An 18,654-nucleotide genomic window follows, 5' to 3' on the forward strand; every position below is an offset into this window, starting at 1 on the left:
ACCTGATGTAGCAGGAGATCACCCGACTTAGCCAACGACAAGTAACAGGGATGTTAGGGAGAATTCTCATTCTATGGCTAATTTCCCTTACCTATAGAGTCCCTCAGCAGCTTTGCTGGATTTGAAGGGTTTGTTTTTTTACTCCTGCTAAGAGTGAGACCCTTTTCCCACTCTTCGACAGATTGCTGATGTGTGTTTTAGGCTATTTTTGTGCTTATGGTATATGGGTTTTTTCTCGCCTTCTTAAACGATCTCCATTGCCTTTAGCCGCTTGTCCTTGGGGAGGAAATTCAGCATTTGTACCTTGCTACCGGTCGTACATGGCCAGGATCGCTAAGGCGTTGGCTGCCTTGACAGTTGCTGCCGCTGAGTAAATGACTTTGTCCCACGGCATCCAATTTCTTCCCCCTCTCCGTCTGGGGCAACAGAGGTGGACGACGATGGGTTGTCTGACTTTTTCCTTGCTGCAGCCGTGACCACCGAGTCCGGCGATGGATTGCGACCACAGACATTTGGGTGCAGACTCCGGCACTGGATATTTCTTCTCTAGCCGGTCCCTCTTCGCCGGGGCCGAGGAGGAGTTCTTCAGAAGTGCCAGCCCTTCATCCCATATGGCTTCCAGAAGCGGTAACACCAGAATGGTCTTCCTCTTCGCCTCCCGGCATTGGTACAGGAAGCATTCCTTTTTGTTCTCTTCCAGGTTGAGCTTAAAAAGTTCTGACGCACGGGCAATCATGGAGTGGAAGGATCCCACTTCGTCCAGCAGAGAAGCCGTTGGAGGTGGAGAGGGTCCACCGGCGCCATCCGTCGTATCCGTGTCCTTCCGGGTGTCCCAAGGGGCGAGGGCAGGGATGGCGGAGTAGAGCGCCACCTTTTCTTTGGCAGTGGTGGCCACGGGGTCATCGCTGGTGGTGCCGTTGGCATCCTCTTCTGAATCTCCGACACCAGGGTGTGGAGGGCCAAGAGAATATCCTGCGACAGATCTTTGGGGGGTGGTTGGGAGACAGGGTCTCTGGGCCCAGTGCCTGTGTCGTCGCCCCTTACCTTGACATCGTTGTCTCCTACGGTGGGCGACTACTCAATGTTCTTGTCACCCATCTCCTCTGGGATAGTGTGGACCAGAAACAATGTTGACCTCATTGGATGAAGAAATATCTGTGCCCTGGGTCCTGAGGGGTCGGCTTCGGGCTGAGGTCCGGCATCCTCTTCTCTGGAGTCTTCTCCACTGGTTTGCCTGAAGCCTCCAGCATGGGAGGTAGCGCCACCCTGGCCACCACTGGGTTACCCTGGACCAGGTCAGCCCCTTTCGCCTTCGAGACAGCGGCAGCAACCATCTCGATAGAAGAGGACGTCTTGGCCTGGATCACCTGGGCCTTAACTGGCAGGACGGACACCATGTCCTGCTTGGCCCTCTCTGGTTTCTCTCACAGCTTCCTAGCTGACTTTCTCTTCGATGAAGAGCTGGAGCAATGGCTGTAGATTGAGCCTGACGGAGACGATAAACGTGCCCAGACCGTTGTGGGACACGCTTGGGCATCGATCCTGGCGGAAGCAAACTCTCAGTGCTTGGCCTTTTCTTTCTTGGCCCTCAAAGGACTTAGAAGCCCGCTCTGGCTGGCTGTATACAGATGAGGCATGCCCCTGTGGACCACACAGGGTAGTGACCTTGTCCTTGTCCTTGAGCCACTTCGCCAGTCGTACGTGCCGGTCCTTCATTGTGCGCTTGGAGAAGCCACAGCAGATCTCACAATCTTCTTCCTTGTGCATCAGGTGTAGACAATACAGGTACTGGGAATGCTTGTCGTCCGTGAAAACATTCTGCAAGCCGCAGCTGGTGCAGGGGCTCGAAGAGGGAAGATCCGTCCTTCGCCGACATGATCCGGCACGGTGTAGGCCTGATGGACTTTTGGAAATGTCAAAAAAGAAAACACTTGACGATTTCAGCCTTTGAGGGTGTCATGAGCACTGGCCCAAAAACACAAACCCCATACCTTAAACGATGGGGGGAATGGGACATGGAACAAAAATACACAGGGGGCCCAGCTGGACTCAGTCCTGGCGCCTTTGGCGCCAGGCTCATGTAAAGAGATAGCAGGAACACTTTATTTTGGTACAAGAATGCTTTTCTCACAAGAATTTGTCCACATGCTTTTATTCAAGAACACTTTCCAGGATTACCATTGGGTGTGGTTCTCCAGGCCCAGGCTGCACGTGCAGATTCCAGGAGGGGCAGGGTGTGGCAAGCAGAACAGAACTCGTGGGCGTGGCCTCAGGAGCACAGCTATATAAGCTGATCCATCCCCAACGCCAGCGCTTCGCGTTACTTTGCATCCTCATGCAACTTGACGCTCACCACCGCTTGGACCCGTTTACTCACCTTCTGGAAGCCAGAGACCTTGATTCCGGCACCGCGCTCATCATCCAACGGTGCGCCCATCATCCACGAAGTCGGGTCCTGCCGAGAAGCAGAAAGACAAGGTTAGACAGTTAAAACTCGGCAGCCTGCGGTCGCACCGCACTGGAAATATGCGTGCATCCTCAGGAACCACTCACCTGTTATCGGGCCATCGGAGGTTCGCTCTCTGTGCACTCGGCTACCATATTCAGCTCTGCAACCGCTGCCGGGCCGCGACATCATCTACAGTGGGAGAGAGCCAAAGAAAGACATGAAGGAAAGAGTGGACAATAACACTGGAACGGATGCACAAACACAGCAAAGCAGGCTGAAAGCAAAACGGACTATACAAATAAAAACACTCATCTGGAGGGAAGTGGATTGGTCGCAGCTGGACTGGACTACCACATGCAGGGACCAGTGAAGGAACTCGGTCCCAGCCAGATAAGCGCCCCTGCCAGAAGTAGGACTGAGAGCTCATCGATCAAGATAAGCAGGTGAGCCTTCTAGGGGCAGCGCAACCAACGGGAACCACATTCTGGGTGGAAGGGGACTCGTATCACAGATTGGCATACTTATGCCTCCTTTATATTTACATAGGAGCAGTCTTGAGCAGCACTACCACAGTAACTGTACAAGCGCAGAGGGAGAAAGCAGATGAGGACAAACTAATCCTGGGAGGGCTGCAACCGTGCCAACGCCTCTGCAGAGTCCAGGTGAGCGTAACAGAACGCAAAGCCTCTTCGAATCTCTGCCTGGGCGTAATGGGACGGACCAGTTGGTCCCATTACTGGGTGAATTACGGGCTGAGGTTCACGGCTCAAGACAGGAAACCAATGCCCCAACAAGGGATCTCATTGTGAATCGCGAACAAACTGATTAACTAGCAAACCACATCCTTCAAGCACAAGCTGGACAAACCACTACCAGGGTTAACCCCTTCTGCTACAACTGCACAGTCAACGCCAGTACAGGGGGTTCTTCCAGGCGCGGTTCCCCTGGCTCCGCCCGAACGTTTCACAGGCCACCCAAATAAGTATGCCATTTTTATGAACCAATGCTGCCTACATTTCCTGTGCAGACCTCGGGCATTCCCCAACGAACAATCTAGAGTGGCATTTGTGCTTTCATATTTGGGAGGTAGTGCGGCGGACTGGGCAATACCCTTGGTCAACCAAGAAGATCCTTTACTTTGGGAGTTTGGGCGTTTTCAGCGTGAAATAGAGAAACTGTTTGCAAGACATACTCAAGGACAAGCTTTGGACAACGAACTGTTGTCACCCCGGCAAGGTAACCAAGACTTATTAACCTACAATCACCTTATAGCCCCGACAAATTGGCCAGAGCAGAATAGGACTGTGCTCTTTTATCGAGGGTTGCGAGGAGAACTTAAGGACGTTTTAGCCCAAGTAGTAAATCCCCCGGAGGGTTGTGCAGAGTACATTGATCTGACAGTACAGCTCAATTACAGGTTACAGAACCGGAAAATGGATCGAGCAAAAGCAGAAGGGCGGTCGGTCTACGTACGATCCTGTGAGAATCAAACCAGGCCGCACGATCAGTCTAAACCTATGCAAATCTGGGGAGTCCACTCACCAGGCAGAAAGGGAAAAAAGGAGACAGCAACAACTTTGTTTATACTGTGGTAAAGCAGGCCATTTTCTCAAATAATACATGGTGAGACCACCCAGGAAAACAGTAGGAGCAACTGACAAAGGCAAAGAAGAAGAAGAAGAACAACAACAAGACTCGGGAAACTCCAACGCCCGGCAAGCGTAGGGGTCCACTTGTCGAGCTGTAAAAATGAACCAACACAGACCTCACACCTAGTCATCCCGGTGCCCTTGGTAAACCACAAATAACCGTCAAAAGTACATGCCTTGGAGGCATATATTCAAAGTGGAGCTGTGGGGAATTATATTGACCAAGATCTGGCTACCCAGATAGGCCTTCCTGTCCGACAGAAGCAAATCAAGGAAAATGTTACAGCAGTTGATGGATCCCAGCTACCATCCGGCCCGTGACTCAAAACACCAAGATGGTTACGCTTCTGTGTCAGGATGGTCACAGAGAAGACATCACCTTCGATCTCATCGGCACTCCTCAGTTCCAGATGATATTGGGAATGCCTTGGCTGGAGACCCACAACCCTAAGATTGACTGGCGCAAAATAGTTCTGACCTTTCCAAAAGACTGTCGACACCTGTTACAACAAGAGATTCCCATTGTAAGGTTTCACCGACCCAGGTGAGAGGACAACTATACTGGGTCTCACGAGTTCATTACCACCTGAATATCTGGATTACCAAGATGTTTTTCAAAAGGAGCAAGCAAATGTCCTACCTCCGCACAGACCGTATGACTGTTAAATTGACCTTGAACCTGGGGCCCAAGTTCCATGCAGCCGGATCTACGCTTTAACTGAACAGGAAACCCAGCATTTAAGAACATACCTAGACCAGTATTTGGCAAACAGCTTAATCCGCCCTTCCAAGTCCCCTGCATCATTGCCCCTCTTTTTTGTGCACAAAAAGGAGGGAGGCTTAAGAACTTGCAATGACTATAGGGCACTTAACCAGATCATAGAAAAACCAGCATCCGTTGCCGCTTATTCCTGAACTACTGGATCAAGTCAAACACGCCCAGATTTATACAAAACTAGACTTGCAAGGGGCTTACCATCTGGTAAGAGTAAAAAAGAAACGAGTGGAAGACTGCCTTTCGTACAAAATATGGTCTTTTTGAATATCAGGTAATTCCCATTGGGCTATGTAATGCCCCGGCGGCGTTCCAATTCTTCATGAACGACGTACTCTGAACTATTGGACGTCTGTACACTTGTCTACATTGATGACATTTTAATCTACTCAACCAACAAGTAAGACCACGTTGGTCATGTTCGGGCAGTCTTAAAGAGGCTATATGCCAAACTGGAAAAGTGCTTCTTTCATGTAACATAGGTAGAATTCCTCGGCTTTGTCCTCACACCACGGGGCGTCCACATGGACATGCGCAAAGTAGACATCCTCCACTGGCCTTCACCGACATCCATAAAGGGAGTACAAAGTGGGCTTGGGTTTGCAAACTTTTATCGTCAATTTATTCCCGGGTTCTCTCAGATTGTTCACCCAATTACCTCCTTGCTATGTAAGAATAAACAATTTCATTGGTCCGCAGAGGCAGAGGAAACCTTTCTGAAACTAAAACAAGCTTTCACAACCACACCAGTTTTACGACATCCTTGACCAGAACTACCATACGTGGTCGAAACCGATGCATCCAACATAGCAATGGAAGCAGTCCTGTCACAACGAGACCCTGGAACAGGACAGCTGCATCGAGTGGCTTTCTGGTCTCGTAAGTTCTCCGCTCCCGAATTAAACTATGCAATTACTGATAAAGAATTGCTAGCAATAGCTAGCAATCAAAGCAGCCTCCAAAGCATGGAGGCATTATCTTCTCGGAGCTAGACATACAGTTACCGTCATCACAGATCATCGGAATCTACAATACTTGAAGACTGCTAAAGCACAATCTTCACGCCTACTCCCCTGGGCCCTCTTTTTCGAGGGAATACTATTTTGTAATTACCTACAGACCCGGAGCTCGCAATGGAAAAGCAGACACCCTGTCACGTATGAGCGAGAAAGAGGAGGCACTCATTACACCAGACCCTGTAGCCGTCATTCCGGAAGGACGGATCCTAAACACAATTGCCGCAACTACCTCTTTAGACTACTTAAAATCTAGTCTAACATTCTATGAATTAAGCAGATGTTACGCTCACCTGGTTCCCACAGGGGCGTAGATCGAACCCGGACAGCTGCAGCCTCCACCAGCGTGAAGCATAGAGCAAAGATGACCATCTAGACGGACCCCCTTAGTCTTGTGAGCTTGACTCGTACAAATATTCTCCTGTAGATGGAGAAAGCTATTTAGCCCCGTGGGTGTGAATGCAGACCCCCCCCTCCCTGCTCCCAGTCAGTGTCCTCACCTTATGTTTTTGATTGGTGAGCTCTCCATCCTGCGTGGCATGCAGGGCGCGTAGATACCAGTTACTTCACTGGTTTTAGGTGCTGGAGTTCAGGACGATTATTGAGTCCGGAGTTTGCCAAGTTTAAAGAGTTCAAAATGTCCAATGTTCACTCTTGCACTTCCTGTTGATTTGCGGGGACAAATTCTGTTTGGGGGTTGCTGGCGGCGTTCAGGTAAGAGTCTGTATCACCCAAACTATCCTGTAAAGGTGCGTGAGATTAGCTCACTGTCTTTTCCTTTTTTCCCCAGATACGGCGTATTGAAGGATAAAGCCTCCGGTGATAATCAGGTAAGTCTTGAAATATAAGTGATTGTCTTTTAGTCTCTTTAAGCTCACCTTGCTATTTCTTGTCTTCCCCCCCCCCCGATGTTGAAAATCACCGAAAAAGGTGACGGAGGCAGTGCCGAGTGAGATGCTGTGGGCTGTGAAAATGGAGCGGCGCTGCAGCTGGGATGCGACGCGTGCCGGAAGAATGTCCCTTCACGCTCGGAGTGATGCAAGATCCGAAATCAGGGGAGGAATCAGCTTAAAGTCTTTAATCTAACCTCTTCTCCTGTTTTCCTTTCTCTCCTAGGGGCTGTGTGTTCGAGGCGGGCGTGGCTGGATGCAGGTTTGCAGACACGGTGAGCGTTACGCTGCTAAATGCAGAATAACGCAAAGCGTGTGTTGTAGATCGGGCGTGGCTTAAATAGCTTTCAAAAAGTAGTCCCAGGTAAGAAGTCCCTAGAACCACAACTGAGTGAAAAGTAGTCCTTGTGGAAAAATAGTCCCTTCCAGGTCTCACGTTGGCCTGGATGCATGTGCAGCATGGTCTGCCTGAGGTAAATGATGACTATGAGCCTGGCGCCTAAGGCGCCAGGACTGAACCTAGATAGCCCCTAGCCGGGGCTTCTGAGGTTTAAACAAATGTCCGGATGCCTGCTTCCGGGGCGGATGGGCTTGGTCCAGCTGCCCGGGGGTAGGCATCATGACAGCAGAACAACGAGATTGGTTATCGAAGGGAGACCCGTCATACCATCGTGAACAATCTGCCATACTTTCAAGGACGGCTGCACATTCCAGATAAAAAGGTACAGAATCAGATCATTACCAACTATCACAATTCTTTAGTAGAAGTACACCCAGGATTAACAAAAACCCTAGCTAAAATAAGAAAACATTATTGGTGGTGAACTTGGCGGAAGGACATAGCCCGATTCATCGTAACGTGTGGTGTCTGCGCACAACACAAATCCCAAAAACAAAGTCCTGCAGGCCTACTACGACCTTTATTGGTACCCCCAGCGCCATGGCATACTCCATCAATAGATTTTATTACCGATCTCCCCCCCCCTGCAATGGATACAACACCATTTTAGTCATCGTATAAAATGCCCCCTTTTATTCCTCTGAAAGGCCTACCTACTGCATCTACTTTGGCTACTGTATTCCTGGAACAGATTGCTTGGCTTCATGGTGGGTTACCATCAATATTAATATCTGACTGAGGGACTCAGTTTGTGTCGGCCTTTTGGAGAAGATGTTGCAAAATTGCCAAGATCGATCTTCGACTATCCACCAGTCATCACCCCCAAACCGAAGGCCAGACAGAACGGGACAACCAGACTCTAGAGTAATACATAAGATGAATGCTGCAACAAACCGAGGACACCTGGAAAGACATACTTTGGATAGCGGAATATGCATACAACAACGGCATCCGCACCGGTACTGGGCAAAGTCCATTCTACATAGTGTACGGACGACATCTATGAACATCCATCTTTGATCCACCTGAGTCATTGGAAATGCCAGCTACAACGACTTCACATAAGACCATCACCCGGGTTCTTAAGGAAGCAGCAGAACATCTGGCCAAAGAGAAACAAAAGCAGTTTGCAGATCGTCACAGAAAGGAAGCTCCAAACTATCAAGTTGGAGACAAGGTCTGGTTCGCATTTAAAAACATTCCTCTGAAAGGACCAAGGGCCTTGCGGCCCCGATACTTGGGACCCTACACTATCAGAGCTGTGATTAATCCTGCTGCGATGAAGTTAGAGTTACCACCTCACATGCAAATTCACCCTGTATTTCACGTCTCCCTTCTAAAACCAATGAGACTGGGTACACGGATCGATTCTCCACCGGACCCCGAAATAATAGAGAGAGAACCAGAATTTGAAGGAAAAAATATCCTAGACTCCAAGATAGTCCTGTCCAAATTGTATTATCGTATAGACTGGAAAGGCTATGGACCTCAAGATCGGGCATGGGAACCCAGGGAGCATGTCCACGCTCCACGATTGATCAGGCGGTTCCATCGTGACAATCCCACCAAACCAGGACCAGGAGAAGAACCACCCTTGAGAGGGGCTTTGAGGGGCGAGTGCTGTCATGAGCACTGGCCTAAAAACACAGACACCATACCATCAAGCGATGGGGGAATGGGACGTGTAACAAAACAGAGGGTCCGGGCGGACTCAGTCCTGGCGCCTTTGGCACCAGGCTCATGTAAAGAGATAGCAGGAACACTATTTTGGTACAAGAATGCTTTACTCACAAGAATCTGTCCACATGCTCTTATTCAAGAACATTTTCCATGATTACCATTAGGTGTGGTTCTCCAGGCCCAGGCTGCACGTGCAGATTCAAGGAGGGGCAGGGTGTGGCAAGCAGAACAGAACTTGTGGGTGTGGCCGCAGGAGCACTGCTATATAAACTGCTCCAACGCCAGCGCTTCGCGTTACTTTGCATCATCATGCAACGTGACGCTCACCGCCACTTGGATCGGTTTACTCACCTTCTGGAAGCCAGCGTTCACCGTTTCATCGCATCTGCATACTCACCTTCAGGAAACCAGAGACCTTGATTCGGGCGCCACGCTCATCATCCACGAAGTCGGGTCCTGTAAAGAAGCAGAAAGACCAGGTTAGACAGTTAAAACTCAGCAGCCTGGGGTCGCGCCGTACTGGAAATACGCGCGCATCCTCAGGAACCACTCACCTGTTGTCGTGCCATCTCCGTGCTCGCTCTCTGTGCACTCCGGCTACCATCTTCAGCTCCACAACTGCTGCCGGGCCATGACATCTACACGGGGAGAGAGCCACAGAAAGACATTAAAGAAAGAGCGGACAACACCGGAACGGACAAACACAGCAAGAGCAGGCTGAAAGCAACACTGACTATACAAACAAAAACACTCACCTGGAGAGAAGTGGATTGGTCGCAGTTGGACTTGACTACCACATGCAGAGACCAGTGAAGGAACTCTGTCCCAGTCAGATAAGCGCCCCTGCCAAAAGTAGCAGGACGGACAGCTCATCGATTAAGATAAGCAGGTGAGCCTTCTGGGGACAGCGCAACCAACGGGAACCACATTCTGGGTGTAAGGGTTTTGGAAGGGGACCCGGATCCCAGATTAGCATACTTATGCCTCCTTTATATTTATATAGGAGCAGTTTTAAGCAGCACTACCACAGTAACTGTACAAGCGCAGAGGGAGAAACCAGATAAGGACAAACTAATCCCTGGGAGGGCTGCAACCGTACCCCAACGCTTCTGCAGAGACCAGGTGAGCGTAACAGAGGGGCGATGAAAGATGCTGAAAAACGGGTCTAGTTAATCGGATGGATAAATGAGTTTTTCTACCAAAAAAGAGCGAAAAACGCAGAAAGCTTGAAGAGTGAAACACGAGGTCTCCCAACACTTGAACGTGCGGTACAAAAAAATCTGAAGGTGGCTGCCATAGGAGGGGCTTAGAGAGAGGGCAGTCATTAGCTGAGGGCAGTATGACACAGAGCTCATTGATTGGTTTATAGGAGAAAGACAGTTTATAAACGAAAGTTAAACTTTTTTCTTTTACCAAGGATTCCCGGGCCTGACGACAGGGAATATTCTTGAGCATGTGAATCTATGCCAGACCCCATGCTGAAGAAATACCCTTTTTTGCCTGGTTTGCCGGGACGATGTCAATGGCAACCTCTAGAAGTAGTGCCTTCACCTCTTCCAACAGGATACGTTGTTCCTCCTGGGAGGTGTGCCTTTGTCTTGGCGTGTGGTTGGATGGTTGTGGGATCAGCTTTATACAATAAACACCCGCCACAGTGGAAAGTACCAACTTGTCCGAAGTGATCCCATCCGATGCGTGGGTAAAGTATGAAATATGGCCTCCTACTGGAGTTACATAGGAGGGAACCTGTAGCGGTTGGTCGTTGTTGGAGTGGGGGTTGAGCACCCCTCTAGAGAAGGAGGATCTGCCCCTACTTCGAGACCTTCTTTGAAACCACTGTTGTGAGCATTGTCCCTGTGACGAACCCCAGGACGAGCTTTGGCCACATTGACTATAATTTGATGCCGTTGAGGGTTTTGACCTCTAAAAACAGCAAATGTTATAACCTCCTCTTTGTCCAAATGGTTTGTTGGTGAGCTACCCTCATGATTTGATGGTGTCGTATTCCTCTTTTACGCTTTTAAGAGCTTCCTCCATCGCTTTGCCACACAAAGCGTTGGGTTCAATTGGCATGTTAAGGAGGGTTGCCTGTGTTTCAAACTTGAAACCCGATTGTCATAGCCACGCATGGCATTTAATCAGTGTGCCTTCTGCCACGATTCTTCCTGCATTCTCTGCTGCATCCAAGTTGTTTTTAAGCATGCAGTTGGTTACCTTTTTCTTCTCTGCGATGGTGAGCGACAGCTGTGTTTTGATGGGCTCTGGGACCGATTTGATTTGTTTGGCGATCTAATCCTACTTGTAACAGTTGGAACTTGTTAATAGTGTTGTTTTATTAGCAATTATAGTTTGGTAAGCTGCCGATGAGGCCACCTTTCTTCCAAAAGGTGTACATTTTCTTTCTCCCCCTTATCAGAAGGGGCTTCGGAAGAGGTCACAGGGGTTCCCGCTCTTTTTTTTGTAGCCGTCACCACTAAAGTGTCAGGTTTTAACTGCCCCTTAATGTATAAGTGGTCGATCTGAACATCTTCTCAATATGCGGGTTGACTGCCTGCGTTTAATTTGGTGTCAGCAGAGGGTTGGATGCGTCTCAGCATGGATTGCAACAGGGGGCTAAATTGGGTTGCTGATTTTGTTATCCCAGAGGATGTCTTCAACAAAGTCCTCGTCGACCTGGGTTTCTTGTGTGTCTATCTTGAAGTGCTCTGCAGTCTTCAGAAGCAGGTCATTATATTGTAATTGGTTGTCCACTGGTGTGGCTGTGTGATCCGGTGACTGGATGACGTAAACATCGTCATCTTGGTACTGGTCCACGTCCCCAGTGTCCCCTTGGTCATCTGTGTAAGTGCCAGAGTCCTGCTGGTCTTGCATGGAATAATAGTAAGTACCTTACCCTAGGTCCTCATCTGAAGTGGAAGCCCGCGTGGAGTCTAGGCAGGCTTTTTTGGTGGGAGGCTGGGTGGCTGCTGGCCTGCTCTGAATAGTTTGTGGTGTTACCTAAAGGTTTTGCAGGACCTCAGGGTGGTCATCAAAGAAATTAACTAAACATGACATCCGCCTCATAACCCTATCAAATTGCTCTGTTGTCCATTGAGAGAAGCTTTGAGGAAGAGAGGGGGCAGGAGTAGGAGTAGTTGGTGCAGGTGGTGGCCCTGGAGTGGTTTTTTTAAATTGTGAATAGCCCCTGACAGAGTGCCTTCTGTTGTATTGAAAATCCTGCTTTCTGTAGATTTGGCGTTTATCCCTTGTGGCTTTGAAGACTTATGGTCTTTCGACGTATGGCCCTTTAATAGGATATCGGGCACGTGTAGTTTGATTAATGTGCTAATTTTCGAGCTGTTTGCCTTTCCTGGAGGCCATTGATGCCTCTTTCGACGCCTGGGCATTGGCGCCAGAGGATTTCGAGGGTTTAGAAAGTGTCGGAAACTGACTTTGTCAGTTTCGGGGGCCTGTCGTCTGGTGATCTGGGCCCAGAGGACAGGGAAATTTTGAACCTCCCCCTCGACCCTGTGTGTGGCCCTCCGGTCGGCAGCGCGGTCGACTTTCAGCCGTGGGAGGTGTGCTTTGTGTGGCGAGACTTGGTTGTGCTAGTGCCGTCGGGTGTCGTCCCCGTAGCAGAACCAGCGGTGTGTCTGTTGAGGTAGGGGGGCTTGCACGTGGGTATCCGATGGATCCCAATTGCCTTCGGCGTCACTGTAGACGTCAAAGCTGCCGTCACTGGAGGCTCCACCGACGTCCATGGCAGCCTCTGCCTACATGGCATGGTGGGCACAGCGTTTGGTTTTGCGGTGCTTGAGTGTTTTAGGTCTGAACAGTTTGCACGACTTGCACTGTCCCTTGCCGTGATCCCTGGGGAGACGGATTGAAAACCCGGTGCAAGTCTTTCCAGGGAATTTTCTATTACAAGAAAGGCAAAACTTAAAGGGTGTGTTTTTCATTATGTATGGGCATGGCAGCGTGACTAAATATGTGGGAGTCAAGGTGAATATGTATTCTCTTAATGAGACTGAAGTATGAACCTCTCCCTACTGTGGGAGCCAAGGCCTGTTAGGGATCCTAGGCCGTGACAAAGGATCATCGAGATGGATTGCTGTGGTCGTCAATGATAGTAATTTGTCCTCCAAGTCGAAGATCTCACGGTAAACAGATTTAACGAAAGGACAAAGAAATACTAGAGTTAAACTTTTTTCTAAATTATGGCAACAGCCAAGAAGGAACTCTGCGATATGCGTCCGACTATGATGGTGGAAAAAAAAAACAATCGGAGGGACCTCGATGCATGAAGCAGCAAGGGTACAGTAGACGTCACACTAGGGATAGTATTACTGGCACGCCCTGTCGAAGTCCCTTTTCGAGTTTCGAAAACAAAAACTGTAATCCTCTGCACAGCATGTGATCTACGCAGATTCTACAAGCTTCAGAAATGTATTTACATCATCAATTTAGGTTTGTCAGTTTGGTTGCGTACATGCAACTGTGCTTTTTCAACAATACTGGCTAAGAGTCTTACTACTTACCGCCCAATTATTATGTGATTAGTACTAAACATTTACAAACTAATGCCAAAAGCAATCAAAAACTGCAGCCATGCTGATCACATGTCAACGTGGTACTCATTACTTTATTAAATGTATGCAAATACAAGAAAGATGCACCATTTACTGTTACTTGTACTATTGTGAAATAATAAAGTGAAACCTAGCACTTAGAAATCATGCAGGGAGACTAATTTCTTGATTTTGTCAGTTCGAAATCAAGGTGGCAATCGCCTGCAAACAATCTTTACATCACACTCATAATTTGATGGTGTTTTTGTTGCTCAAAACATGTGCTTGGAACATGTGACGTTTCATGGGATCTCGTCATTTCTCCCCACAGGGGAGCCCTTCCCTGTGAGGCTAGGGAGGTGAGCCTGCTATGCAACAACCCCCCCTTAAAGCTGGTGGAAAGTGGGACCTCACAGGGAGACCACCCCCATCATGGGAATAAGAACTGTTCCATGATGAAACTCCCTAACCCCTTTGGCCTTTGACAGCATGAAATCCATGAGGTCCTTCGAGAACCAACCTAAAAGCACTACTGTTTGTTACTGAAATATTCCCTCCTTTCCTCACTTAAGACTTAATACCACCAAGATGAGGAGGAGTAAAAGGAAGACTGACAGTAAGTCATTTTTGAAAAGTACCGAGTATAGAAAGATTGAAGGAGTCATACAAACTACTCCTTTTCACCGTCAAGCCAGTACTGAGAAGAGGTGGCCCCCAAGGAGACATGGAGAATACTCCACCGATACAAAAGGAGGACTGTGGCACTCCGCTGGGGAGGACCCAGCTACAGGACATACAAACCAAGAAGGGACTCACTGAAAACAGAATACGCCATGAAGCCTGTGAGCCCGAGGAGATTCAAAGCTAGGAACAAGGAAGTGAGCAGAAGAAGCTGGTATTCAGACGTGAGGACACCTTGGAGCAGTCCGCAGAGCTCTCTGTAGTCAGACAAAGACCCGACCTATACACAAGCTGGAGAGAGGCAGCCAGTGGCGTGACCTGAGAGAGGTGGACGGTGGGGTCCTTCAACTACCCAGATATCGACAGGCCAGGAAACCCACAGAGCCAGCGCACGGCAGCAGGAAGCGGAGAGAGACGCAAAGAGTGTTCGACAAGAGCAAGCAAGACCAACACCCGAGGAAGAACCAGTGACGTGCCCCCACCAGAAAGAAGGTAACAGGAGCAACGGGAAACACGGTTGGGACTTGAGTAAGAGTGAAGAGTGCGTTAGGGGAAATCTCCCTAGTCACAGTAATTGCAAGAAAGATACCAAGAGTGAAGAATATCTGGGGAGTAGTCTCCCTTGTCACATTAGTTACAAGAAAGATATCTAGAGTGAAGAGTGCCTCAGGAGTAATCTTCCTTGTCACAATAACTACAAGATATATCCAAGAAAAAGATTGCTACGGGAGTGGTTGCCCTTCCCAGAGGGTTTGTGGAAACCTTGGCAAAAGCCAAGGACATAACAGGAGGGTTCTCCCTTGCTGCAATAGACAAGAAGAGAAGGAAAGCCCAGAAATATATGCAATGCTGAGACAGAATAACTGTTGGACATTTAACCAAGCCCAAAGTCGTCCCTGGGAGGAATTACAAGGCCTTATCAGAACTGATCCAAAAGACTATTAGAAATCAGCCATCTGGGCTGAACCAGTACGACCAGGAGAATGGAGTCATTCTCATGGCTTCATTTCTGTTTGCTAAATACCTTTGGTTAGTGGTAGGGTCAGAGTAGGATAGGTTTGGACAGAGGACAGATTTTTTTAGTTGGACAATCATCCCAACGGCGAGCACCACAGTTAGAATTCAGTTAGATGGGGCAAACCTATTAGGTATAGGGAAAGATGGATTATTTTCTTATTATTTGACTAAAACATTTGAGTTTGAAATGCCACACCTTTGTCCGACGACTCCTGGCATACCACAGACATTTCAATTCCATTCAAGTCATTTTTAGCATGACATGAATACCACAGAAGCTTCATAGAGCCTTGGGTGACGATATTACAATTTCTGCACCGATTCAGTGGTTGGAGATACTTCAGAATGTAGGGAATATGTGAGAAAGATATCCATCAGAAAAAATATCATCAAAACAAGGTATCTTGTTTTTCTAGGCCACTCAAACAGCAAGAACCTACCTTGAATAGCACCTTGTGGGTCTTTGTAGAACCATTTTTGCATTGTTTCTTGGGGAAGGGGTAGGGCAGATCCTTTTGTTCGGTGTTCCTTAATTTTTGATGCTAGTCTCTCATCATCTAGCGCACTGTCCTGCAGATACGCCACCATCTTCTCAGCCTGCTGCAGAAAATAAAAATCTGATTTAGAGTACAAAAGGGATATGGCTAGTGGGAATTAACTATTGGCAGTAGAAAATGCTATGTTGTGTGCATATGATTGAGGGAGTGAAAACCTTTTTATGCCTGGCTAGTAGCTTAATAGTTCAAATTTTGCAGCCTTGAAACAGTGATAGCCACAATCTGAAGAAAAAAAACAAGTATGGAAACAATCAAGGAGGAAAGTATGAAATAAGACAATATTAATTGATGCATTCATTTGTACTTTATTTCGATTAAAAAAAACCTTAAAGTCAAGACAACAATACAAACCGTACAATCACAGTGAATCATCCAATCATTAACATTCAGGGCTGGTCGTAAAAAATTAGTCAAAATTGTGAGATGTAATAAGACAAGATTAGTGCAGAAGTCATGTCATGTTTAGGATGTTTTATGTGTCGATCATGCACAGGTTGCGCAGAGTCATTATAAGGTAAATTGGTTTCAGTTTGTAAACAGGAGTTCTATACTATTTTATATTTAATTTAGTAGAAATGATTATGATTGATTTTACTATGTGATGTTTAAGTACTCCTTTTGACTACAAATCGTGTTAATTCACTGTTTATGCATAGGGATATATTATTTATATATTATGCTTTTTTCTTTACCTTTCCTTGGGACTCGGTTCTTCCTTTTTACTTCTTTTGACTTCATTTTTTTTAATTTTCTAATGTATTTAATGTGTTAATGTTTAAATGAATTTTGTATAATTGAAAAAGTTGAATTTTTCAGCTATATTCAATTAAATAAAAAATTAAAATAAGTAAGACAAGAGGAAAGTGCAAGACAAGTGCATATGCGCAATGTGCAAGCACTCTCAATAATTAACAGACATCTAGAAAAATTAGATTTCGCCATGCAGACAATTGAGATTCATCTGCCACTTGGCCCTCTTTGCTACTATATCTGAAATTGAGCCAGAGAATGAAATGGGGGGCTCACCAAAGATCAAATGAACCAAAGACAGCTGAGAAGAACCTCTCTAGTTCAGATGATAGATGTATTCCTTCGACCAAGCCCTCAATAAGAACCAACCTGTGGCAAAAGTTGCAGCAGAGTCATTGGCTGATAAACATAAGAACAGGGCCTCTGCGACTGTATGTATGTCTTGAGCAATAAGGAGAGGTTTTAAAGATCTCCTTATGTCGCCATAATACAGGCACAGGAAAAGGAAATGAGCCATATTTTCTATTGCAGCCTTACACAATGGGCCTACTGGAGTGACATCATGGTACCATTTGTTTCCCAAGGCAGCCAGGGACAGAATGCTCATGCAACCCTTAATGAACAATGTTCGTGTCTACTTTGGTTTCATCTGCTCCAAATAGTCTTTCTACCCCAATTAGGCCTTCTAGTAAAATGGACCACTACCACCCACTTGGCACTCATTTCCTCCCCCCTTGCAATCCTACAGGCATTTGCAATAGGAGTTTTAAAATCTCTTAATAGCACTGGGTGTTCGGGCTATATCATTGTTATGCTTCATCCCCTCTACTAGTGAGAACCCCTGCACTTTTTGCTGGACCTCTGGACCTTTCTGAAATCCTGAATGGGTGGAGCCTTTTCCACTCATTCATTCTTATGGGATCTGTCTTTTGGAACTCTATTTGTTGTATTTTATGTTGTACCCGTCTTATTGAGTCTATTTTCTTTCATTACAATTATATGCATCTGTATTTTACTATTGCAGCTCCTTATGGGCAGTGTTGCTGGGTCCTTCTTTTGAGTGTCTTTTCTTTATCCTAGAGTAACTATACTTCTTAAGGATAAGGAGATACTTTCTATCGCTCCTAAAACATTACAGGCTGAGAGACTAAGGTGCTAATTCCCTGTACCTTAGAGACCCCCAGCAAATTTGCTGGATTTTGAGGACTTGATTTTTTTTTATCCCGGAGAGAGTGTGACCCTTTTCCCCACTCTCTCATGTATTTTTGTGTGAATTACACCTCTGTTTTTCTTTTTGGTTATGGAGTCTAACTCACTCCATAGGCATCATATTTTACAATTGTGTCACACAGCACCTTCAGTGCAGTGACACAAGGAAGTCTTTAAACTTTAGGAAATCTGAAACACCTTCTCTGGGATCAACTACCGTTTCCCAAAACAGTGGAGTGAAATTTACTTCACTTAGGCCTGTAAAATCCTAGACCCAGCACACCCTATCTTACAATATGGTGCTGGAGGGGTTACTTAGTATCCCCTGTGTCTAGTGACTCATGTAGCAAACGAGGATAGGAATAGGATAGGAAGCCTCCTTTGTTAAATGGTCCCCGGTCGTCTTTTTTTCGTCATGTATTTGATGTCTTTGTGGAAAGGTCCTTTGAGTTTTTCTCTGTGTGCCAAACTAAGTTTGGTCTCTTCGTTAATTTGCCTTTGGCGGGCTTTAGGAGTGAAACCCGCCTCTGGCTCCAGAGTGTCTGGGGTAGGCAGGAAATAAGGGAGGTGCACGAAACCCCCCGTGCTTAGGCTCCTCGGAGACCCAAATGCACTCTATGACGATTGGCTGGCTGACGGTCCAGCAAGGATAGCCACACTGCTGAGTGTGTGGCAGCTAGGCTGGAATGAATGGGAGAGAACTGAATAAAAAGTGAGTCTCTTGGCTTGGAAGGCAGAGTTGACCACTGGACGAAGGAACCAAAGAAGAGCTTTAAGAGGACGGCTGCTGCAACTCCTGGACCGTTGGTTTGCCCAGTGAAGCCCTGCTGCAGGTCCGAATTGCCAAGTTCGCATCGGCAGAGAAGCCCTGCAAGGACGACTTCTCCCTTTCAGTTGGCGGGCCCAATCAACTCCCAAATAAACCACCTGGACACCCATCTTGGAGCTGGTTGAATTTCCTCAGAGTTGCTGCAGGAAACCGCAGAGCCAGGGAGAGGGACACCAGATTGTGCGAGTTGCTTGTAAGCTGGCCT

General features: G+C 47.3%; 1 protein-coding gene across 5 annotated transcripts in view; it reads right to left on the bottom strand.

The window, feature by feature from the left end:
* The window catches only part of GIGYF2 (GRB10 interacting GYF protein 2), a 2,415,541-nt gene that overhangs the window by 1,037,630 nt on the left and 1,359,257 nt on the right, over window positions 1-18,654 (bottom strand). For 4 of the 5 annotated variants that reach the window (XM_069617902.1, XM_069617899.1, XM_069617901.1 and 1 more), the window contains one exon: window positions 15,545-15,704. In XM_069617902.1, the coding sequence (XP_069474003.1) occupies window positions 15,545-15,704 (160 nt within the window). The remainder of the gene's footprint in view (window positions 1-15,544; window positions 15,705-18,654) is intronic. The other variant, XM_069617900.1, reaches the window with a different exon arrangement.

The sequence above is a fragment of the Ambystoma mexicanum genome, chromosome 10, assembly GCF_040938575.1.
Source record: "Ambystoma mexicanum isolate Mex_15411 chromosome 10, UKY_AmexF1_1, whole genome shotgun sequence".
Lineage (NCBI taxonomy): Eukaryota > Metazoa > Chordata > Amphibia > Caudata > Ambystomatidae > Ambystoma > Ambystoma mexicanum.